At 35.7% G+C, this 25,366-nt stretch overlaps 3 protein-coding genes across 7 annotated transcripts in view; 2 read left to right on the forward strand and 1 right to left on the reverse strand.

Moving 5' to 3' along the window:
• Positions 1–25,366, reverse strand: part of LOC134842817 (coiled-coil domain-containing protein 25-like) — a 347,041-nt gene that overhangs the window by 90,845 nt on the left and 230,830 nt on the right. The window lies entirely within an intron of this gene.
• Positions 14,771–19,179, forward strand: LOC134842749 (tripartite motif containing 13-like). Its single transcript, XM_063859232.1, has one exon. The coding sequence runs from the start codon at positions 14,891–14,893 to the stop codon at positions 15,923–15,925; it is 1,035 nt and encodes a 344-aa protein (XP_063715302.1). The 5' UTR covers positions 14,771–14,890; the 3' UTR covers positions 15,926–19,179.
• LOC134842760 (DNA repair protein RAD50-like) overlaps positions 21,280–25,366 on the forward strand; it is a 28,224-nt gene continuing 24,137 nt past the window's right edge. For 3 of the 5 annotated variants that reach the window (XR_010162548.1, XM_063859241.1, XM_063859249.1), the window contains exons 1-4: positions 21,280–21,460; positions 22,654–22,789; positions 23,052–23,326; positions 24,162–24,329. Coding sequence is in view for 4 of the 5 variants with exons in the window: in XM_063859241.1 (XP_063715311.1) it covers positions 21,312–21,460; positions 22,654–22,789; positions 23,052–23,326; positions 24,162–24,329 (728 nt within the window). In the remaining variant the exon portion in view is untranslated. Of the gene's footprint in view, positions 21,461–22,653; positions 22,790–23,051; positions 23,327–23,640; positions 23,778–24,161; positions 24,330–25,366 lie in introns of those variants that run through there. The other 2 variants (XM_063859269.1, XM_063859261.1) reach the window with 2 other exon arrangements.

Here is a 25,366-nt window from a genome sequence, read left to right on the forward strand (position 1 = left end):
CGGGTCTGTTAAGCAGTTGCTGTTATTTTTTCTCCTCGAGACTAAGGTATTTCATTGCCGAAGGCCAAGACTTCTCATCTATCCCCTCTGTACTGCTTCTCTTGCATATTCTATTTTGCCGTCGACGCTTTTCTCATCAGTCGTTGCTGTTCTTAGAAAATTTGTAAATTTGTCTGAAAACTCTGTACCGCTTGGTCCGAATAGACACCATTTTCCGGCAATGGAACCCCAAAAAATCACATATTTTTTACCGTTTTCTTCTGAAGATGCTAAGTTTTTTTTGAGTTTTTGGCCTCAAAAATTCTGATGACATATTGCAATTTTTTCCAAGTTCTCGTTGTGCGGTTTCATTATTTTATCAATATACAGAAAAATATTGTGTCATATGCATTTTGAAATTTTGCCTGAGTAATTCAGTTGCTTTTTAATATCATTGATGAATTAGTTTAAATTGAGAGGTCCTAAATCAGTGCCTTGAGGGTTAATATGATTAAGTGTGATCGAGTCCAATTCAGTGTTATTTACTACTGTTTTCTGACATCCTTCGCATGTGAAAGAGTTTACCAAGTCTAGAACAGGTTCAGTTGTTTTAGTTTTTGTTTCAATTTGTTATGGCCAATAGTGTTAAATGCCTTTGAGAACTCTAAGAATGCGTAAGCAAAAAAAATTGCTAGAATCAATCGATTTTCCATATGGTTTCGTGCAAAATAAATTTCAATCAATTGTTGAGTTGGATGTTCCAAAGCCAAACTGAGTGTTGCTTAAAAATTTGTTTGATACAAAACATTCATGATTTTTTCTGTGTTACAATTTTGCAACCATTCTTCATAGTGCTCCAGCAATTTAGGTGGGCTTACAGTTTTCAACATTTCCATAATCATCTTATTTGTATTTTTGCGTGGCAAATGCTTTTTTAGTTCCTTTGAAAAATGATTGTTTTTCAGAGTTCAGTGAAAAAAACAAGATGCGTTCAGATTAAATAGTCACCACTTTTAAGAATCCATGATGGAATGTCAGATGATCTTGCAGTTTTAGCAAAAAGTGTGAGATGTACTTTTTTTACACTCTACGTTGGTTATAAACCTGAAAGAAAATGAAAATTTGTTAATAGATTCGTTTTGCTGTAGTTCTGCAACGGAAATGCTCTGGGTGTCTTTTTCAGTAAATTATCCTGTTTTTAAAAATATATAAACAAGGAGATTTGCCATTTAGAAGACATTTTTATGATTTCTACGACGGATTTTTCCTAGAAAAAAATGTTTTTAGATTATTTTTTGGACTTTTTTATTCGTCAATAAAATTCTTTTTTTCACATTTGATTTTTTCTTTTCGAAACTGAATAATTGCGATATAGGTTTATCATCTTTTAAAATTTTCTGGATTAACATCACGTATAAGAATCGTTTTTTGTGGAGCACTTTTTTTGTTTTTCGTTACCGTGTTTCAGTTGAAAATGTTGAAGATTGCTTCTGGGTTACTTTGGTGGTAGAAAAATCCCCACCTAGTTTTAGACAGATTGATTTTGAATAATTCTTCTGAATAGTTTTATTTCTTGCGCTTGAGGGAAGTTTTGCTTCCAATTAATTTAAGTTCAATTATGAAAAAACTTGCCGTTTTTATGGGAGGTGCAACGGAATTGATTTGTAGGTTTAGATATTTAAACTAATATTGGTGATTGTGTAGCTTATAAAGGAATTCAAGAAATTAGGAATTGTTTAGTTGGAATTATTGAGGTTGTATGGGTGAGATCGGTATCCACAGAATCCTAGTCGTCAATGTTAAGATAGTTTGCCTAAAAGCGTTATATCACTGTAAAATGATTGTGCATATTCAATCGATTGAGCAAGTCTTGCAATGAATTCAGTTTTGCTTACTTTGCTGGGACTGTAAGATATTTTAAAATAGTATTTCTTTCAGTTTAGTTAGATGCAGTTTTAAATTCAATCAAAAAACCTTCATTTTTTGTTTATAAGAAATAAGTCTTGGCATAGTTATGGGTAAATTTTTTTGGGCATTTAAAACATTCTGAACTGCTGACTTCGACTACTACCAAAGCCAACACATTTTGCTCATTTGAGCCAATTAACTTCGTTTCCGAAAAACCAGAATCTGTATTTTCACCAAATGTTCTCACAAGTGATTCCAAGTCTGAAAATTTCCTGGCTATTTTTCTGCAATTTAGATGTAAGCTTTCAATTTTCCCAGGTTAGCTTTCTAGTTTTTTCAGAAAGGGTTAAGTTTCATCAGACGACGCTGGTTTGAATAAATATCGCCTGATTGAAGACGTTTTTCTTTCTACAACAATGTCTGTGATTTTATAGAAAATCAGAAAATCTTTAATAATAGCTATACTAGTAATAGTTTTGACAAGTTTACCAGAAAAAGGGGATAAAAAAACTAAAAATAGGTTATAATGATAGTGTAGTGCGCTGGTTAGGCAATCTTATTGGTTAAAAAATCTCTAAAGAGGCACTGAAAAAAATTTATTTGAAAGAAGTTTATCAATTCATCAAAATCAAATTGTTTTTTTTTTCTTCTCTTCAAAACATCGTTAATCACCAGTTCTTTGGTATCACAAAAAACAAGCAAAGGTAAACTAGATAAAACTAAGAATTGTAGCATTTGTTTTGTGCTAAAATTGAATAACCGAACAAATTTAAAGAAAATTTGACACAAACTGTTTTAATTTACTGAGGAAAGCTTTTAGTATAACTGATAAGTGGATGTTGATTTTCATTGTAGCCACAGTAGGGATAAAATTTACTTTGATTATGATTAAACTTAGCATGGCGATTAGAGATGCATTCGAAAGCTATTAGAATTAGTATTGTTGCTCAAATAAGAGTGTTGATAATAGTGAAAAGGCGCTTTGCAGGCAGCTTGGGGTTGCGATGCTTGATCATTAGATTGTTTGACTCTTGGAAACTTACTAGAATATTTAGAAAACAAAAGTAGGAAGACAAATACGTAAAGTGGGACGCCGCGATTATCATCTTGTCCACCAAAAAAACCCATATTCTTTTGAACCCTTCTTAAGTGAGTTCAGTTTGAGCTTCTTGAGACCTTGCTCTCCAATCGTTCTTTAATTGTAAGAATTGACTTTTAGGTTTGGATTTTCAAACTAAGACTGAGCATGTTTTCAATGAATTCAGTTTTGTTTACTTTGCTTGGATTGTAGAAGATTTTAAAACGGTTTTTTTTTCAATTTTATTAGATGCAGTTTTAAATTCAATCAAAAACTGTCACTTTTTTTGGGCTAAACATATAAGTTTGGCGTAATTATGGGTTAAAATTTATGGGTACTAAAAACATGACGCCGTCTCTTTTTCTGAACTGCTGACCTAACTTAGAATACTACATAGAGCCAAAATTTATTGCTCATATGAGTAATTTAACCTTGATGACGGAAAACAGAAGTTGTATTTCCACCAACTGTTCTCACAAGTGATTCAGGTCTGAAAATTTCACGAATATTTTTCTGCAATTTAGATGTAGGCTTTTAATTTTACTAGGGTAGCTTTCTAGTTTTTTGGGGAACGGATTAAACTTCATCAGAGTACACTGCTTTGGATGAGTGTCACTTGCTTGAAGATGTTTTTTTACAACAATATCTGTGATTGTGAAGAAAATCAGAAAATCGCTAACAACACTTATACTTGTAATAGTTTTGACAAATTTACAAGATGAAGGGGAGAAAAATTAAGAGATAGTGTAGATGACTGAAAAAACCTAATTGATGCTTGATCATTAGCTTGTTTAGCTCTTGGAAAGCTACTTGAATATTTAGAAATTAAAAGTACGAAGAGAATTGAGTAAATTGGGACGCCGTGATTATCATCTTGACCACTAAAAAAAATCCATCTTCTTCTAAACTCTTCATTAGTGAGTTTAATTTGAGCTTCTCAAAACCTGCTCCCAAATCTTTTTTTAATTGCATCATTAAATTAATCATTATTCTGGTTAGCATCATAGTTATCTAAAATTGACGGCGTTTTGCAGACAACGACAGTATCTGGGCTGTACTCTGTAGTAATTACCATACTAAGTTCCCATAACATAAAAATAATTTCAAAAAACTGTAAATGTTTCAAAGAGCAGAGTTGTATCTATCTTGGACAATAATGCAACTCAATTTGTGTTCAAAATAACAATTAAGAACTTCAATTTTTTTTTCAGTGGTGCTACGTCTTTATGAATGTACTGTAGTGGCATTAGGGAGGGTTTCAGTCTTTATTCGGGCTGTTACACTTGATCCTACATTTGGGTTTTTTTTTTCCTCTGGCACAATGGTTGGGGTAAATCTCACATGGTCTCCGGCATCAGTCGTTTTGAAGATTGTTGCATCTGGACTTTTGTTTTCCCTGCCTGATCAATCTCCTCTGTCTAGGACTTCCATATTTTTTCGGTAGCCTTCTTTTTGATTTGAATAAAACCCGAACGATTTTTGAAAGGGGCCAATTTGTTTAATTTAACAGTTTCTTCAAAACTCGATTTGTGACTTGACGTTTTTAGTTTTTAGATCTGAGTTTAATTTGGCCGAGTTCTCAGTTTTGGCATGTTATGTTGCTTCAGAATAAAGACAACAAGGCAATTTCTGAATATAATGAGATTTTATAAACCTGTTGTTATAAGGTTATTCAGGATGCATTAAATTAATGACAATTTCTGTAGACGAAAATGCAGACTTGATATTACGACTCGAACCAACGGACGTAAAAAGACTCAACGCGTTCTGAGGTAGATTTGGCTCCCAATTGTTGAACGTCGTCCCGTGCAAAAGTTTAAGGCTAAAACTGTCGAACCAACTACTCGGAATTGCGATAGGACTTCGATTAGGCTGAAAAATATGCCAATGGCATAAATGCGTGTGCGGAAAACACGTTACCGACATTAACGTTGCCTCAAAAGTGCAGGGCATTCAATTGCCCTTATAAAGCAGAGTTTATCTTCTACTCACACTCCGTCTGTTTTAGAACCACGACACCTCTACAGGACCCATCAGAAGCGACCAGACTGTTTGACGCTCGATCCATGGGCTGTTGGTAAGCAGCTCTTGTGGGATGTAACGGTAGTAAACTCCTTTGCTCCTTGTCGGATTAATTCCTGTCTGTTTGTAACCCTGGTACGGCTGTCGCTGAAGCAGAAGAGCGAAAGAATGACAAGTATAAAGATCTTGTAGATGATGGATATCTTTTTCAACCGCTAGCTTTTGAGTTTCAGGGCGCGGCCGCCCCCAGCTCAAATTTATTGAGCAAGCTTTGAAAGAACCTAAGCATATGCACTGAGGAACCCAGAGCAGGCAGCTTTTTAAAATAGAGAATCTCCCTGGCAATACAGATTGCGAACGCCGCTTGCGTACTCGGAACAATAAATGAGAAAATAACTTTCGACGAAATTTAATATTTGTAACACTTGTATATTATATTTTCTCGTGTCGAGTTGCGTGTTCTTATTGAAGAAACGTAACCCGTATCGATTTCAATTGAAAAAGACTTCAATACTTGTCTTCTTCCATCATTATCACTTCCATATCTAGAAATTTCCAAGAATTTTGACTGGAATACGTGAAGAAGGGACTCCTGACTGTAACCTCGGTTACTATGATACTTTTGACCTTCGGATGCTTTAAATATTGGATTTTTTTATTCAATTTTTAATAAATTGTGCTAAAATAGTGTTTAAAAATCTTTCATTATCAAAATTTTAATTTTAGCAGGTCATAGGAATTCAGTATAATTAAAAAATTGAGGGATAATTTCTGGTTTCGTTGATCATGAAATTCGAAATAAATCTTAAGTTACAAGAAATCTTCGAACAGTGGACTTTATTTTTGACTTTGAGAAATCAATTGGGGTAAACAACTGTTTTGTAGACTTTTTTGTCCTCTGTTCTCTAGACAGTTTTTTTTGTTCTCTATTTTGTGAACGTTTTGTATGTCCTAACTTTTATAGACTTTTTTTTCTGTTCTCCAATGCCATTAAAGTCAATCCGAATTGAGCTCAAAGAAGTCAGAACAGTGAAAGCTTGTGACAAATTGAAGTTCTTTCGAAGGCATAACTTTTTACTGCAAAAAAATAAGGAGCAGCTGTTTCTGCACGGAAAAAACACAAAGGCTCTTTCGATTGAACGCTTTAACTCAGATTTGATTAATTAATTCTTAAAAAAAGTCGAAGAAAGGTCATACGTTTTAAAACCTGATTTTTTGAAATCCGTATTTTTTTAAGCCAAAAGCAGGTCGCGACTGATTAAATAGAAAACACTCCCTTAAGCGCAAAAAAATTAGTTCAGCCGCAATCTGTTGTGTTTTGAATTCAAATTTTTAGATTTGGGAGGGTGGTTGTCGAGAGAAGTCAAATGTTTGAGAAAAAGGGTCGAAAAAATTCATTGGTGAAAAAAACTGAGAAAATTTACCTAGCTTTTTTGTGCAGGTACGGTTTTAAATCCATCATATCAGAATATTTAGACCCTGTCAAACAAAAATGTTAGAGAAAACTTGAGAGATATTAAAACTTTGTATCAGATTTGGCAACTAGTTATTGAGAAAAATCAAAACTTTCACAAAACAAATCAACAGTTTGAAGTTAGCGGAAAACTTTTTTTGTGCGTAGAAACACCTGATCGTAACCGCTGATACAGAAATAATGACACAGCTTGTTTTTTCGATTGAACTATTTTTTCAATAAAACAGGATAGATTGGGAGGATAGTTTTCGAGAAAAGTCAAACAATTTTTGACTTTCAAACTGTAAAAAATTCAAAAATTGACTTTTCCAAGGACTTTGAATTCGTGTGTCAAAATTTTTTTCGTATTCGATTGTGCAGGAGAGTTTCACACAATCTGTAAATTCAGCAGAACACAAAATATTCGAGTTGCAAGAAGTAAGGCTCGAGAAAAGTCAAAAGCTTACAAAACGGGCAAAAAAGTCGAATTTTTGTACCAGATTTTTCTGTGTAAAACTTTTTGGGTGTGAACGCCTGATCCGGGAGGCATCCTACAACTCGTTTCTTGGTCTGAATCAGAAAATCTTTTATTTGGAACAGTATATTTTGAGTGAAGAACTACAAAATAGAAAAGTTAAATATTTGGACTTCCTTATCTCGATAGTACCCAAAGTGAGGGTTGTTTTGAGAAACAAAAAGGGACAAAATCCGTCATCAGATGTTTTTGAAGATTTTAGGCAGTAAGGAAAATTAAAAGAGACAAGAGGATCATGCAGGCACACTGAAGAGTAAGCGTTCTTTCCGTCGAAACACTTTTTCGAAAATCGGTAAAACAAATTTTAAGTTTCAAAGCCTCGCTTCTGAAAAAAATAAAACCAATCCCATAAAATTTTGGAATAACTGATTTTTTTTGCAAAAAAAAATTAGGCAAACAAGTCGAGCAAGGCATTTGAGTTTTAAATTAGCAAGGAAACAAATGTTAGGAAGCAGGAAGCAAGTCAACAGTTTCTTGAGCAGACACCAGTTGATCCAAAAAAGCGTATCGATAAAAAATTTTTACGTATTTCAAGTTAACCGCAACAATCTAAGCCAGTAAGACCATGAACTTACCCAAAATCCTTGGTTTCTTGAGAATATGCAGTCTATTGTCGCTGAATTACTAGAGTCATCTAGAGTATCTGGCTGTGGACGTATTCTGCCAGAGGATATTAATCGATAAAGCGTTCTCGGTTCTAAAGTGAGTGTACGCTTGGCGCGTATGTCTCGCCACTCGCACAACTAGAGGAAAAACTGTGGGAAGTGTTATTCTAACGAAAGTGGACTACCTGAGCAAAATTTGAGGAAGAGGATTCTTGGACTATAAGAAGATAAATACCAGCAATTTCCAGAGGCAAAGCACGTGTGGAAAAATCAAAGAAGATGCTACATCTGTGAATAAAATTGATTCGGTTCATGTACACACGACAATATTTGAGACTGTCTGAGGCGTCTGTGGATGGAAATATCCGAAGCATCTCTCTGACTTACGGGGACTATTGCTGTCCTTGTACTGCTCAAACTTTCTGGTATCCCGAAAAAAAAAGAAACTGTGCTTGATCTAGGTTGTGGCGGAGATCAAGTCTATTGAATTTTCAGATCACCAGGAAAACGTCCACTGTTTTTGCTGTGAGCTCCTTGTTAGCATTACGATGGATTGAGGAGAATGTCTTGAGATATCGAGATTCTAAGTCGCCCTCAGTGGAACTCATACTCGCTATTGACAGCAGCCTGAAACTAGTGTTGTTTGAGGCCATACCTACGGAGGTGAAGCGTGTCTTGAAATCATAAGATTTTTCAGGCGGTTCCGAACGACGCGGATTTCTGCATTGTGCATATTAGTTTAAGCTACTGTTCTTCAGTCCAGAATGATATGGACGGAAAAAATTTGGCCTTGTATCTGAAGATAACACAACGGGCCGCCATTCGATTTTGAAAGAAGGTTTAGCGAAGTTGATTTGAAATAGTCTAAACAAATTACTGAACAAAAGATAGATATCCAGGACTAGCACATCGAAGGTTGACAAAAATAACTAGGTCTAGTGGTACTTTCGGCAAGTTCTCAAGGCTAGAGACGGAAAAAGGTGCTTGAACTTGAGTGTGACATCAGATTGAAAATCATGAGGAAACAAACTATTCGTATAACAATTTTTATTTTTCGAAAGTGTTTTTTTTTGTTTATAGTATTATAATTTCAAATTGCATGAAAAACATCTGAATGCACCGATTGAAGTAAAATTGAAAAATTCAGAAGTTAGATTCATCTTCAGGTAGTACTGAATGTCGTTGCTGATTTTTTTTTGGAAAGACATCTTTATACAGCTGCGATTTTTGCGAAGTAGATAAAATTTTCAGTTGCAGCAAACTTCTGTAAATGACTACTGGCACCTTTCAACAATTTTTTTGATTTTTTGGATGCTTTTTAACGACATACTAGGCAATAGGCGATTGCAAGATCAATGCCGAGTCCGGGGAGGATCTGCGAGTCGGTCATATCAAAGAAATTTGTTTTTGGTTCGAACTGAATTTAATAATTGGTTCGAATTGACCCTGTAATGCTCACGTTTCTCACAGCAAATGACAAAAAAATCACAAATCAGAAAAACCGGGTTGATTGGTGCAGGAAATTGAATGTGAGTTAAATTGCTATTTGCAATTTTTCAAATTATTTTTACCTGATTATAGTTGTCTTGTTCTGAATTGAGAATTCAAGGACGGGGTACGATGTTCCAGAGAGAAAATCGAAGTTTTTCAGTTTAAGTAAACTACTATTTGGATAAACTGGGGTAACCAACCTTTCGGTTCAAAAGTTCAAGAGTGTTTCAAAAATTCTACATTATTATCTTTATAAACTTTTTGAACCTTATTTGAAATATTTGATTGTATCCCTAGAGTTTAGCACAATTTTTTTTGTGTACATGCTGTTAGCTTTCCATGTTAGCTTATTTAGTGCAATTCATTTCACTGTGTTGATCTAAGGAGAGTTTTAAGTTGATTTATCTGAAATGGATCAAATGTACAGTGTCCAACAAAACCTAACAATTACTTGAAATACCAAGACTGTCCTTTTAATGGCCTTTGCGTGTTTCCCGTACTCTGAGATTTAACCCTGGTGGCGCACCTATATAAACCTAACTGTGGTGGATTTTTTAGTGGCAGCCTTCAAAGTGTAATGATCGTTGTTTGAAGTTCCATGTCTTAAGGAAAACACGAATTGGCTCTGACTGAGTGACGTATGAAAACACAAAAGATAGTGTCTCTGACCCTTGAGCGTATGGTTATAGAGCCTGTATTTCTTGAAAATCATATGTGATTTGAGTGAATGAGTTACATAGTGTTATTACGATGCCCCATATGACAAAATTAAACAATGGGCCAACCATTTCGAACAACTACTAAACCGGCCAACAAAAAATCTAGCGACCCCTCAAATTCGCAGCCAAGCCCTCTCACAAATCAACACTGATACACCCAGTTTGGACGAAATCTCGCTCGCAATAAGAAAATTGAAGACAAACAAAGCAGCAGGAAATGATAATATCCCCCCGGAACTTTTTATTCATGGCCAACATGAACTTCTTCCCCACTTGCAACGCCTTCTCTCACTTATTTGGAAAGAGGAGAAGATTCCAAATGACTGGAAGACAGCAGTCATAGTCCCCACCCACAAAAAAGACGACAAAGCCAAATGCTCAAACTATCGTGGCATCTCACTCTTGAATATCGCTTTCAAGATCTTAGAGGCGATCCTTAAAAACAGGCTCGAACCAGCCTATGATACAGTTGCTAGAGACAACCAGGCTGGCTTCAAAAAGAAGCGCGGATTTCGCGATCAAATATTTGCAATCAGACAAATAGTAGAACAAAGACACGAATACAATAGACAGACTGTTCTCGTATTTATTGACTTTAAAGCTGCGTTTGACAGCGTCAACCGCGAGACAATCTGGTGCATCCTCGAGAGTCACGGCCTCCCATCCAAAATCCTCCAAATCCTAAGAGCCATGTACACAGAAACGTTTAGTACAGTCAGGGTTTACAACTCACTATCTAACCCATTTGCCATTGTCTCAGGGGTCAGACAAGGTTCGATACTTGCACCATTCTTGTTCAACCTTGTAATCGACTGGGCATTGCTCGAAGCAACGGAAAACCAACCCCTTGGCATCGCCCTTGACGATATGGTAATTACAGATCTAGACTTCGCTGATGATATCTGTTTACTTGAAGACAATATCAAAGTTGCACAGACACTTCTTGATCTAGTCACTCGCGCCGCTGCAAAAGGCGGTCTTGAAATAAACACATCTAAAACGAAATTCTGCTCTGCTTATCCTGGAGACCAAATGACCTGCAATGACGCCCCCCATCGATAGGGTGAATACTTTCACCTATCTAGGCAGCAACCTGCAATTCGATGGTGACGTGTCACACGAAATCCAGATCCGCCTCGGAAAAGCAACAGGACGCTTCAAACAATTAGACAAGCTCTGGAAACAAAGATCAGTCCCGACCAGAATCAAATCGAAAGTATACAAAGCATGTGTCGAAAGCGTGCTCCTGTATGGATGTGAATCCTGGCCAGTCAAGGCATCCGATACTCAACGCCTCGACTCCTTCAACTGCAGATGCATGAGAAACCTTGGTGCTCCGACAGACACCATGAGTTCCACCGTACAACTAAGACGCCTCAAATGGCTAGGGCACACCCTACGCATGGAACCCAACATGATACCCAACGCATGCCTGGAATTTGAGAAAGCCGACAACTGGAAGAGACCCCCCGGTGGAGTAAAGAACTCGTGGAGACGGTTAGTGAAGAAGGAACTCCGCCCATTCTTGAAACCCCAAAAAATGACCCACAAGAACTGGGAGGCAAGCTGGTTCGATTTGGCCAAAGATACTGCACTGAACAGGCCGCAGTGGAAAGCAATTGTGAGAGATATACATATGGCGGGCAATGGGCAGTAATGCTCGAAAACGCCCTACGACGACGACGACGAGCAACTTGAATTCGGTAAGATGGTATTCCTCTTACTTTCAGAATTGCTCTCAGCTTAAAATATTCGAGTTCTTGAGTAGTGCATCTGGTTTCATTTTTATAGGGAAAAAAGCTTCCAGCTTGATCTCTGTTCAGGGTAGTCATTCAAGGCTCTAGACTCTCATAGTTGATTGTTCATTTTTTAAGCAATTTTCTCATCATCCCCATGTCTTTCTTTTTATATTCTTCTCTCTCTCTCTCTCTCTCTCTCTTTGTCAGTCTCTTCTATGTTTCCCAGCTGTGAAATTTTATCCTCTGGCGTTTTTGCCGCAATAGAATAATTATCAATTTTTTTTGTTGTTGTTGTGCCTTATCTCCCTCTTCAACTCTTCTCTATCCTCTTCGCCATACTGGACTTTCTTCTATCAGATCTATCTAACCCATCAAGCCCGTCAAATTTTCGTCCTATGATGTCCGGAAGGTTCGGCAGTTGTGACATTTCTAGCGTCTTGATTCTATTTTTCTCTTGTGTTCTCAGTTTCCGGTGCCGTTGTTTCCGGTCTGTCGTTTTTGTCGACATCAAAAATTTTTTCGTTATACAATTTTGCCGTCGCTCATTCTTTTTCTTTAGATCTCATGCCGACCATTGTCGTTAATTTTGCTTTCTAAAAATGATGATTTCCTAATTGGGAGTCATCTTTGATTGTCTCAGTAGCATTCCTGTTTTTGCCAGTATCATTGCCAACCGGTGATAATCCTCGAGTCTTCATGTTTACTGAAATTTTTTTTATTCTGAGTTATGGTATATAGATGGCGGTAAAGTCTCTGACTGTCTCAAGGGACGGTTTTGCTTTTAAACCAACTTGCTCATCTCAATTAAAAAGAATATTCTGTTTTTATTTGTTTACCCGAAACGCTATCTTCAAACTTCTCTTTAATGCTCTACTTACTCCCCTTTCGTTTTTTATTTTCCCCTAGTTTAAGTTGTCCTTTCTGTACAGTTTTTTAAGTTTGATCTACATGTTGATCTATCTACAACCTAAATCTCTGCTTGAACTGTTTTTTAGAAGAAATGTATCGATTGGTTGGTTCTCTGTTAGAATAATATTAACAGGATCGTTAATTACGTCGATCAAACCTCCCAAACTTTTTCGAACTTCCCAAGTCTCCAGGTAAAAAATTTTGGTAAGTATTTGAAACCAAAATTTTTCGGCAGTTGTTTCAAATTCCATAGGCTCAAGAAAAATACCTTTGGCAGTTGATTGATAATATCAAGGCTAAAAATTTTACCTTTGGCATTTGTTTGAACTTCCCAAGTTTCAAGGTAAAATTTTTTTTGCAGTTGTTTGAACTTCCTAGGACCAAAACGATGGGGAGCGTTGAAATTCTTAGGAGCAAAACCCCTTGGGCAGTTGCTTGAACATCGCAAGACTCAAGAAAAATAATTTTGGGCATTTGTTTGAACTTTCCAAGTCTCAAGTAAAAGATGTTGGGCGATTATTTGAAATTCAAAAGACTCAAGTTATATCTTTTTTTAAATTTGCTATCTGGTAGTGATTGCTCTCTGGTAGCGATCTTTTTCAGTCGGTTGGTATGTTAATAAGTTAAGAAAGTAAATTTGTGAAACTAAAATACGGGGAGGAAGACCGTCTACATAAAATTGAAGTTTTTGTTTATTTTTTTGGAACGCGAGTGTCGTGGGGTTGTTGTGGATATAAAAAAGATATCATAAAGAATTATAAAAAATTATAAAGCTTAAAATCCTATGCGAACAACCAATCCTCTTCGCTCAAGCTATATTAGTTTGTTCTCCGATGATCTCTGGCGCTTTTACTTCTGTTTTCGACGATTAAAAAGATGATACCGTTTGATAGTATGAAGCCAGAATTTCTGCTCAATTAGAAACTTTCTTAGACGCGATGGCTAAAATGCCCTTCAAAAGAAACCCCGTTGCACTTGTTTCCAAGCCCTGCTCAAAAATTTTTGCTCATGACAAAAGTGTGGCGGGAATCATTACTTGTCTTTTTTTTACACTTATCGTCCTTTGCAAAAAGTACGCAATTAACAATACCTGTCTTCTTGCGATGCACTCAGTAGTTTGTTGAATTCTCAATGTGTCCATATCTATTAAACTCCTAATACTACCAAGTTGGCAGCATCCTCAGTCAAACTTCCCAGTTGTTATTTGAACTCCAAGGCTATCTGAAGATCCAACAAAGATACTTAAATCGGGCACCCGAATAATTTGATTACCATGATTGAAACAATCAGGTGAATACAAACTTCAGAAAGTTTAGTTTAATCGGAGCGTTCGATCCAACCAGTCTGACATCAAACGATACTGTAATTCGTTTTTTAACGTTTTTACAGTTTCTGAGTCTTAAGCCTTTCATTTTTTTGTAAGCTCTCCAAAATTGGTTAGCTAGACCTCGTATTCAAAATCGGACCCAAAAAAAACTTTTGTGCATTTTTTAAAAAGGATATCACGGTACGACCAGAAGGTGGAAACGGTACGACAAGAAGGTTCTAGTTGAAATTGAGTTACAACTCGTGGTCATCGTGTCGTAAAAACACCCAGGAGCGATAAAAAACACTAGGTAACAGTCGTTCACTCACGTCACATGTGAGGTTGAGCAAAATACTCTTTAAATATTTAACCATTTGCTCGAGGGTCAGAGACATTTTCTCTTAGCTTTGGTACTTCAATCAGTCGTTGCCAACTCGTAGTTTGCTTAGGTCGATGAACGTTAGGACTGTCAAAGCTTAAAATCTACTACCAAAACAACCCTCACTTTACATAGAAATAAGTTCGCCCGTATACATTTGTTTCATTTCAGATGAATCAACCTAAATCTTGCCTTACCTCAAAATTGTATACTCACCTCTGGATCTTACAAAATGATAAAAATCTTAATAGAAGTTCTAGTTCAAGTTTTTCATGACAACGTTTTTTTTTCATTTTTTTCCCTTTTTTTATTTTCCTTTTCTTTCGACTTGATTTTTGGACTATGTTATATCTATTTAATGGCCATATCGTTTCTTTCGACGAGCGAAAGAAATTTGTATGTGCATGTCTGTGTTTTGAGGGTGAAGGGGTCTTTTTAACGTGATGGTTTTTTTTTGTTCTTCATGGGCTTCTGCCAAGGTTTTTTGTTTTTCGGCTTTGTTACCGTTTGTAAATTTTCTTACGATGCTTATTTCACTCTCCATTTTCTTGGAATGTTTTTTTTATTTGAAAACTAGCCTTATTTTCTGATAGATCGAGTTTTTTTTTACCTTCTTTTAATTTTTTTTTCAACGTAGCGGCCATTTTGTCTTGTATCGCAAGTGGTGCGAAGCTCTGCTTCAACTCTTGTGTATCAAGTTATTCTGAGATATTTCTTGCATGCTGAAAGATAGTTTTTAGATGTTTTGAGTTGTTTTTGTGTAATTGATGGCATCATCAACAACTCTCGATTGTCCGATTTGTACTGATGTTCTTGAAGACCCTCGTGTGCTTCCCTGCGGTCACTCTTATTGCGGGCCACCCAAAAGTTGCATCGAAGTAAACACTAGTAAATGTGCCGTATGCAGCACTGAGTTCAAGGAAATGAATCTAGATGAGTTGAAACCGCTGTATGGAATCAGGGATGCTCTAGTCGACCTATCTGCAAAAACGTCGGAGACCCCTCGCTACAAAAGTAGCTGGCCGAAATGTGATGCTCACTGTGAAAACAAAATAACCCTTTGGTGTAACGATTGTAGCCTTCAAATTTGTGTCGATTGTATCGAAGACAAACATATCAATCATACTTTCAAGAGCATCAAGCTATGGATTCGTGAACGAGCTGGAAAAATGGCCCTGTCAATCAAATATGCTGGTTTGATGTCGTTGGAATGTGAAAAAAAGATTGCCGAGGCTCATGAGCAAATTGTCCAACTAGAAAAAGACAAGGAAACATTTGATCTGATGTCAGCCTCCGAAGACAAGATTCAAACTCTCGGGAAAGGCGAAGTCGACGTTGTTGTAGACGAGGACTTAAATTCACTACTGTCCAATAATTGCCTAATAAATTTGAAGGCCAAAGTCAAACCCTTTAGTTTTGAAGCAGAATTTGGCGATATAATGGATATCAAAGATCGAAAACGATATTCAAATAGCCATCGGTTGTACAAGTTTGATCTGAAAGCTGTGCTTCAACACAAACTCGATAAGGATAATAAACCGTTCCTTGGAGTTTTTCTTGATGCTGCTCCTATAGACAAAAACCTAATAACGTGGAGATTTGAATTGGAGTTTGAAGTTACCTTGCTGAATGCAGTCGAGGGTAAAAACCAATCTCAGAGGTGCAATAAGGAAATGAACGAGAAAGAAAAAGACTGGGGTTTTGCCGATTTCATCGAATGGGGTGTTCTTATGGACCCAAATAGTGGCTGGCTTTCTAACAATCAAAAGATCCGAGTTCGGATTACAATCAATGAATTTTGACGAAGACCACATTAATAATATTACAAAGACACAATCGTACTTCTTGTTCCGACGGCTTAACTAAGTAGGAAGGAACTGGTTTAGGGTGGATTTTTCCGGCCAGTTTAAAATAAATTGAGGAAATTTTGGAGGAATCAAAGGTATCATTACCCTAGCGAATAGCAAGCGTTATCAGAGCGGAACAAACATTTTTTTATTTGGTTAACAACTTGTCTAACAGAATCTCTGAATTCTTTCGTCAAATATTTCGTCACATCTGTTTCGTCTTATGATGACAAATAGCCATTTTTTGAGCAGGTTTGCATTTTAAATACCCGTTCTATTCGAGGATTGTTTTTCATGTTTTTATACCTGTGCGCTTAAGCGAGCGTACTGTAATAGTACGGCTATTCTTTTTTCTACCCTAATTCGCGAATATTGGTTCCAACTTGTTTAACAGAATCACTTGTATTTTGGTTCATAATAAATTTTTCGTGCGTCTCCAGCACGTAGCATGGAAGTGAAAAATACGCCTAGGACGGCAAAGTTTGTTAGTTTTGAACTGACCAGGAATTTTTTTTTCAAACGGGAAATATTTTTTATCAAAAACCGTCGGCCTATTGTTTGTCTGCTTATGTTTTGTCTGCTTAGTTACCACATCTTTAAATTGTTATTTTTAATACGCAATTTTCAGTGCAGTTACTTTTGTTGTGAATTACTCCTGTCAATACTAATTTTACTAGTCTTGACTTCGTATATTTTGCTGTTTTTTTTTCGCGGAAACATTTTATTCGATAAGAATGCTTTCAGCTTATATTTTATCGGCTTAATGACCCAATGTGGGGTCGTTTTCAAGGAATCATAATTTTTATTCTTTGTTTCAGATCGACCGAGGAGCTTGAATTCTTAGAATATAATTATAGTTCAAAGTTTTTCATGACAAATGTTATGTTTTCGGTTCTATGGGAAATGATTCAAGTAATGTCGGTTTAGTTTCTGCTTGTTTTTTTTACGTTTTCATGAATCGACGTCGATTGTGTTTCTGAATGTGTTTTTCGCAAAAAGAACATGATTCCAGTTAAACATTTGAATTTTTTCAAGTTGCGGTTTTTGAAAGCTTTGGAAACATTTTATGGTCTAAATGGCTCTCTTTTCTGGTCTGCTAGTTATAAATTCAATCAATCATCCGGTGCATCTGGGATAGAAGTAACCCATTTGCTTGAGACAGCAAATGCTTGTAATTCGAATCCGGTCGGGGCCTGTTTTTTGGCAGTTTTTGTAATTTTTGTGACTATTGTTCGTCGGGTTATGTTTATCGACTTAGTTCCCGTGACCCAATTTTTTTTGAAAGCTGAGCTTTCTTCTGAGCTGCTGTAACACCGCCATGCTTGACGTCAAAGGCCGGAATATCGATTCCAGTGGGGACTTACTTTTTTCTGTCTGTCTGATTTTAATCAGTGTTTCATTTTTTAAAATCGCAAGTGAAGCAAAGCTCAGCTTTGCCTCTATGCAGATTGTGCTTTGACATTCGATTAGTAAAAAATTAACACTCTTGATGCTTTTTTAAATGATAAATTGAACCGAAAGAAGCTATTTGTGTCTAACCACAGTACATCATTGATGTAAATAAATAATAATAAAAGTTTACCAAGTCTGATTTTGTTTTTTTTTTTCGTGTTTTTTCCATATATAGATTTTTTCAGTGTTTTTTATATCGGCTCAGCCAACTCATAATGCATAATTTTAAGGCTGAATATGTTCGGAGCTCGGCTATTAATTTTCGATTTTTTAAGGCTGCTTATGAACTTCTTTTTTCAACTGTTTTTTCAACATCTTTTTCAACTGTAGCCAGCAATTTTTTCAACATCATTTTCAGAATTTGTTTGCATTCCAATAGTTACAAAAAAACGAGTAAAAATTTGGTCTCAAGAAATGTTCCAACTCAATATATTGCAGATTATTACACTTGCGAACTTTAGTGACATTTAGTGTTATACTACTTTTTCTAACCGAAGTCGCAAATATTGGTGACAGTTTGGGGCACCTTTACAGCTTTTTGATAGCATGTGCTTTGACATTCGAATAAAAATAAGGTAACCCAGTTGATACATTTTAAATTCATCAAATGAACCGAAAAAAGCTATTTGTTCCAAATATTATAAAAATAATGAAAACTCGATTTATCTCGCAATTTTTTGAAATGCATTATTTATACATAATTAAGTTTTTTGCTTTCCAGATTATTACATGCAAAGCGTGAATGCCTTCAGTTTGTTATATTCCAAACTAATATTTGCAAAATATGTTTATTTGTATTTGATGCCACTTTTGCTGCATCGGATGGCAATTTACCAGCATATGAAGCTGCTTTACTATAACTCGTTTTCGCCAATATTTAAGCGGTCGTGGCGTAGAGGGCAGGTTTGAAAGACTCCTATTCTCGGGAATCCAATACGTAGCACCTAGTTTTATCCAGCCATGTCGAAAAAGTCCAAATGTTCACCTGTTTAAGAGTTTTACGCTATCTCTACAGGTTTCAGCTACAGTGTATATTTACATAGATATGCTTTGCAAATAAGCTACTGCTAATCTTCGGATTTTCATCAAGCATAGGTTTTGAGCCTAGTCGCATTGCTTATATTTCAGCGTGCATGTTTGAATTAGTTGATGCTTTGCAATGTTTAATTTCATTTAATATATTTTTAAAACTTATAAGTTGGCTGTTTTGAGCATTTTTTCATACTTTTAATACTTTTTAGTTACCATACTCCGTTTCGGGCTATACTTTTTGCTAATACTATTCTTAGTTTTTTTTGGAAGTTGAAGTAGCTCTTGAACTTGTTCACTGCTTCCTGTTGCATGGGTTCAGTTGGCTGTCCGCTGTTTGAAAAGCCTCCATTCTGCTCTGTTTGTGGCTATAGATACATGGTACTGTTAGTAGAAGCAGCAAGTTCAAGAAAGTTAAATGAACCGGCTACGAGGGCCTACGAATAGCGAGTTTTCGGGTCAATTTTATTTCGGCAGAGGAGATTTGACTGGAAACTAATTGATTACACAGTAGCAATTATGTTTGCTTGGCCGTGCAGGACCACGAAAGGATAAATATGTTAAAGGTCGCCATTGGTAACCTTCAGTACAAAGTGTTTGAAATTAAAGTTATAAATGTCTATGAATCACACGCTATGGTAGTCTTCCGTAGCTTCTTGTTTTAAAACAAGTTTTTAAAAAGAATTTTGAACCGTGTCGTTTTTGTTTGAAAGAGCTTTTTCCTTTAAATCAAGAAAGAAATTACTTAGAAGAAATTCGTTTTTTAGTTTTTTTTTCTTTCTAAATAAAACTTCAACTGTTTCCTTTTCAATTGATTTTAATCTTTTTAAAAAAAAACGTTTCTTCTAATTCCGGTTTGTATTCTTATTCTCTTGTGAATAAAACATTTCATCTTAATAATAATAAGGTGGTTTTATAAATCTTTTTTCAAAGAAAATCTCAACTGATTTCGATTTGATTTCTTATAAAAAAGGTTTAAAATAGTTGTTTTTTGATAAATTTTTTTAAAAAGCCTTTCGAAGTTTGTAAAAAGCTCCCTTGGTTTGTGTCTTATTTAACCCTAAAACAAATTTCCGAATGGTTTATTTGTTACCAAAAATTTGAAAAATGCGTACAACCCAATTCAGTGTTTTTTCAAATAAAGTTTTTGGTTTCAAGTTTGGTTGAAAACGGTTCCGCATCAATTTGTTTATTGATTTTATTTATAAAAGCTTAGAAGTGATTTTTTTTCAGGTAGCTGGCAGCCATTTGTTCCTTTCTTGAGAAAAGGCTTTCCACTGTTTTGCTACTTTTTTCTTCAACAAGCCGCCATGCAGTGAATTATTTATTTTAAACACTGATTTTTTCCTTGTTCGTCTTTAAAGCGATGCGCTGATTTTTAATTTCACTTTATTTCTTTTTTTTTCTTCTTTTATTTCTTTTTTTTTTTAATTTTAAAAGGTAAATTTCGCATTTATTTGTTCCTGTTTTATTCAAGTTTTTTCCAAAGCAATCATAGGACGTACTTTTAAAAAATTTTCTTGATCCTTGCGTCAAATTTCTTCATTGTTACAAAAATTAACTTAGTGTTTTTTAAAACCTTTTTTTCCAAAAAAAATCAAACTTTAAATTTTATTTCACTAAGAAACACTTTTTTCTCGTTTAAAATTTAAAGTTTAGTGGTAATCATTTGGAATGCAGAAAATTCTGCACTAGATCGCTTGTTTTACTATTTTTTTAACCTTCTCTTATTTTAATTTATCAACTGCTGTTTTGTCATATCGCTCGTGTTTGCGAAGTGCAGCTTTGCCTCTGTGTCGATTTGTTAAATGTCAATTTCTTGTTTTATTTTCTTTTTTTTCGCTTAAAACGGTTGTTTGTCATGAAAGGTTTCGGCTTACGTATATCGGCATATTTGTCTCCTTTAGCAGTGTATAAGAGAATAAAATATACGCAAAATAGGTTTTTTACGCATTTGTGTTTCGCTGTGGGTTGAATTTTCAAAATGGTTTATTGTTCAACATATTTTTGACAACAAGCTTTTTTCAGCTCATAGCGCAAAGGTTTTGTCCAGGCTCAGATTTACTTTTCTGCGGTTTGACTGGAAGGCAAAGTCCACTATCGAACAAAAATGTAAAGGTCACGAAAAACGTGATCGACTTTTAGTTCGGAGAGTGGCATTTATTTTTCTGATTTCCAAGCGAAATAAAAATTTTACCTCTTGATCTAGTTTTATTCAATTGGGTTCTTTTTTTTCGTCATAAAAGTTCCAGTATTCAATTGTTTTAGAAACTAAATGAGCTTGAAAGGCATCTATTTTTTCTTTGAATTACGAAAATAGAGATTTTTCCAAAAAAGTAAGTCATTATTTTTTCTGCACTTTCGTTCACTGACTCTTTTGCAGCTGTCTGATGGCTATGTTTGATTTAGTTTTGGCTGTTTGAACATCTGAAACTGCACAGCGTATGTGACTAGTTGAAACCCTGTTGCTATTATTTGTTGAAATGTGATTTTCAATTCACTTTTTAATTTGCTGTTTTGTCTTATAATGCGTTAACATAATTCTTCGGCCAAGTGGAAGAGTGGCTGAATCGTTCGACAGGGTGAAGGTCACACCTAATGATTTCACAAATGAAATTGTTTTCCTCGCGTTTCTTGCAATAAACTAAGCAGATATGCTAAAATTGTTATCGACACATTTCAAGTCAAAATTTGTGATTGGTGTTGTTTTTATAAAATGTGCTTTTAAAGAATTGATTGTTTTTTTTTCGTGAAATTGTTCATGAATTGTTATACATCATATCTGTAGTGTCGGAAATGATGATCTTTTGAAATGTGTTTTCAGAAAATTGATTGTTGAAATTTGCATGTGGTGGATCTAATGTCTTCATTTGACAAATTATCAGTGCAAGGTGTGAGGTCTTTCGGGCCCAAAGAGGTGGATAGACAGCAAGTCAAGTTCGACTCCCCGCTCACCATCATTGTGGGAAGAAATGGTTGCGGAAAGACCACGATAATCGAAAGTCTCCGGTAATTAAGATGTCAATTTTTTTGTAGCTTTATAACCGTTGCGATTAGCAAGTGTTATTAAATTGGATAGTCTTCACGTTACTCAAGGGTATTGCAATCGGGTACTAGACTTTTTCCCGTAAATAACTTTAGGCACAGGACCAGGGGCGGATCTGGGATTTTCTCGAGGGGGGGCGGATTTTCAAAAAATTTTCGAAAATTTTGACGACCTTTTTTTTTTAGGTTGACCAAATAGATTTTTTCCGAGCTTTTTTTTCGATTAAGAATGTTTTTTTTTCTTTCGATTAATTCTCTTTGGTCAGCGAATTATTCGGCTTAATTCTCTTTCGGCTTGGTTACAGCTTGGTAAGTTTTCTTCTGATTCTATTTTTAGCTTCTATTGTTTTGGTGTGAGTTTTTGATACTTTTTATCCGTTTTGATACGTTTTTTTTTTCGTTTTAGTGGCTGTTTTGTATTGTATTGTATTGTTATTGCGATTGAATTAGGTCAAAGTAAGGCAAAGTTTGGGATTCGACCCACTGACTTATCAAAGGGTCCTCCCTTTGCTGCTACAAAGCTGATTTAAATTATCAGGATAAAACGAAAAAAAAACTTGAAATTTAAAACTCATTTTTCTCAAATTATGTTGACTTTAGACAAAAAATGATGGAGACAAAAATTGCGTAGAATTTCAGCAGAATTAATATTTTTGATTTTTTTGTGAAATTCTTGACCAAAACTTTAATCCAAAACGGCTCATTTTAAGTTTGGGAGACCTCAGAAAATCAATTTGGTCAATCTAAAAAACAACTGACAAAAATTTCGATTTTTTTTTAAAAACCCTACATCTGCCCCTGATCGGAACAACAAAATTTCTTTTAACTCTTTTAAATTTGTTCTCTGATAATTGATTTTTAGCTCGCCTTAACTAAAGAGAACAGTTTTCCCCTGGATTTTTTCAACTTCTGTCTTTCCGTTTTTTCGACTTCGTGTAATAAAAAAATCAATCATTAAACTATATTGATTTGTTTGGTAAATATAATCATATAGTCAACGCTGTTCTGCATAAACAGCCGCAATCTTTAATGCGCATGTACCATATGGAAATTTTTCAGAGTTATTTCCTATTCTGTCCTATCTGCAAAATGGTCACTCCAGTTTACTCCTTTCAGATTCCACTTGTTTCAGATTCTTTTCTATTCATTTGCTCTAGTTACATCACGTCAGGTGAGTTGCCTCCTGGAACAAAGGGTGCGCAATTCATACACGATCCAAAGATAGCACGGGAGACAGAGACCAAGGCTCAAGTGAGACTCAAGTTCAACGACGTAGCCGGAAAACCAGCGACAGTACGTTTTCCACAGCATATCAATTTCTCGTAATTTTTGTGCTGACCGAATTGGTACTTCTTTTTTTTCGGCAATTTTTGACCTTCCTTTTTGGTATAGAAAGCCCGGTCAATGAAATTTGATTGAAAGGCACAAAATGCAGCGCGCATTGTAAAATTGGCCATATTCGGTCATTGTAAGTAAATAATGTTTGATGAAGCGGGTTTTGTATAAATTATCCATATCAAAGCATGTCGGCTTATTGATTTTTCTCGATTGATAGGTGACTCGCAACATGCAGGTAGTGCAGAAACAGAAGAAAGCAGAGTTCAAAACTATCGAAGGCGTGATTAGCCGACTGGACAGTGCCACTGGTCAGATCGAGAGCAGCATGAGTAGCAAGTGTGCAGATATAGATAAAGAAATGACAGTTAGTTTGGGGGTGAGCAAAGCAGTGCTGAATAATGTCATCTTCTGCCACCAGGAGGACTCCAACTGGCCCCTGGATGATGGGAAGAGTGTCAAGTCTAAGTTTGACGAAATATTCGCAGCATCAAGGTACATGGTTCTAATCATTCAGAACCGCGTTTTCATTCAATTGAAATGGTCTTCTTATCAATAAAAAACTTATAGCTTAATTTGTGATAAAGTTTATTCGCAAATGCATTTCAAACCATCGCGATTCTTCACTTGAATCAACTTCGTATCTGGAAGCCATTTTTAATTTGGCAACTCTTAGCTTCGTTTTTTCCCGTGGTTTTGCTTATTGGCTCTTAAATTTAAATCAAGTACGTGTTTAATTTTTACGCTACAGAATTTATTTTGTTTTGCTACTAGCAAAGGTATTGCGACCGGGTACAGAACATTTCCCATAACTTTTACCAGAGGTGGTACTGATTCTTTGAAAACTCGAACAGTTTCCAGATTGGTCTTTTGTTTACTTTACTTAAGTTATTTATTAGTCAATAACGAGCTGCGTACTAATCATTCGCTGCATGCAATTACCAAGGTAATAAATTCTAAGTCGAGTTTTCAATTTGCCGATAAAGTATTAGGATCACGGATCCTACAATTCCATTGACTGTGCGTGGAGTTTGTCAAGTGTGCTAACTTGACTTCAATGTTTTTATGTAACTTTTAGTCAAATTTGGTGCTCAATAATAGAATATAGATTGATTATTTTTTTACTTTTGAAAAAAATTTCGGAATGCGAAGTTACGGTTTTTCAAATAGTCAAAAAAAAATTTTAAATTATTTCACACCATATACTTTTGTAACACAAGTGATCCGAAGCTCAGCTTCGCCTCTCTCTCTCTCTCTCTCCCTCTTTCTCTCACTCTCTCTCTCTCTCTCTCTCTCTCTCTCTCTCTCTGTTGAACATTTTTCTTCAAAGGTACATCAAGGCCATAGATGAGCTAAAGAAGGTGCGCAAAGTGATCAGTGAGACAGCCAGGAGTGCAGAATTGGAGGCGGGATTCCTCCTGGCCAACAAAAACAAGTGGAAGGAGCTGCAGACACTCAAGCAGAACAGCGAACAGAAGATGGTCGACATCAGTTACAGGTATATTGGCTTTTCTTAGTTTTACCGTAGGAGAGTTTTTATTTTGCCCATTGAGCTTGAGCTAATATATAATTACGCTTGCGATTAGCAAGCCTTATCAAATTGGACTAGTTTAACAAAACCAGTTGAATCACTTCTTATGCTGCTGACATGCTCTATTTCATGAAAATTCAAATTTAACTAGTTACTACTCATGCTATATCTAGAAACCATTGTATGTATAATTTTAGAGTTTTGATACTGATGGTTTATTTTTCTACTGATGGTTTTTTTTCGGCTTCATGGTAGTCGACTTAAGCTCTGTCGTTTCAGTTTCCAAATTATGTAGTCTTCTTTGCATACGCTACTTATAGAGCTATCGTGGATCCGATGTGGGCGTTACTTGAAATTTTTTTCTGTTTTTTGACGAAATTTAGGCTGAGTTTCAGCTTATTGGATGGCGGCTTCAATTCTGTCGGCTTATTTAGCGATTTGTTTCCTTGAAATATCCTGTAGTATTTTTGGTATCAATAAAACTCTGGCACCAATTTTTTGAATTTCTTATTTCAATGCCACTTGAATAAATTAATATTGAAAAAATGATTCTGTTTTTTTCGTTTTTCCTCTTCCTTCGCCATTTGTAACCTAGTTCGAAGTTCTGTTTGCTAATTTTTTAGCGCCTTGCTGCATTAATCCTATAATTTTTGAATCGCAAGTGATGTGAAACTCAGTTTCGCCTCTGCGTTAAAAGTTTGGATTTATTTGAGTTACCATAATGGAACTGAGCAGGGAAAGACATACCACCCCTCCCTCAGGGGCTCGACCCCCTGGTCACCCGTCTTCTGCTTTTGGTGCTATTTTACGCGATTCATTTTTTGTTGCTGTTTTTGATGCTGTTTTTGTTGACCATATTTTGAACTATTTAAGAGATCCTTTTTTTGTCGATGAACGTGGAATTTTTCTAAATTTGCTCTGGGTTCATTTTGTACTAAATTTGAGAAAAGCGAGCTCCAAAAAACGCAATTTTGATCGAATCTTTTTAATGAAGTGCCTTACTA

This window comes from Symsagittifera roscoffensis, chromosome 1, assembly GCF_963678635.1.
Source record: "Symsagittifera roscoffensis chromosome 1, txSymRosc1.1, whole genome shotgun sequence".
NCBI lineage: Eukaryota > Metazoa > Xenacoelomorpha > Acoela > Convolutidae > Symsagittifera > Symsagittifera roscoffensis.

Coding starts and splice junctions, on each gene's coding strand:
- LOC134842749 (XM_063859232.1), top strand. CDS start 14,891: ATGGCATCATCAACAACTCTCGATTGTCCGATTTGTACTGATGTTCTT.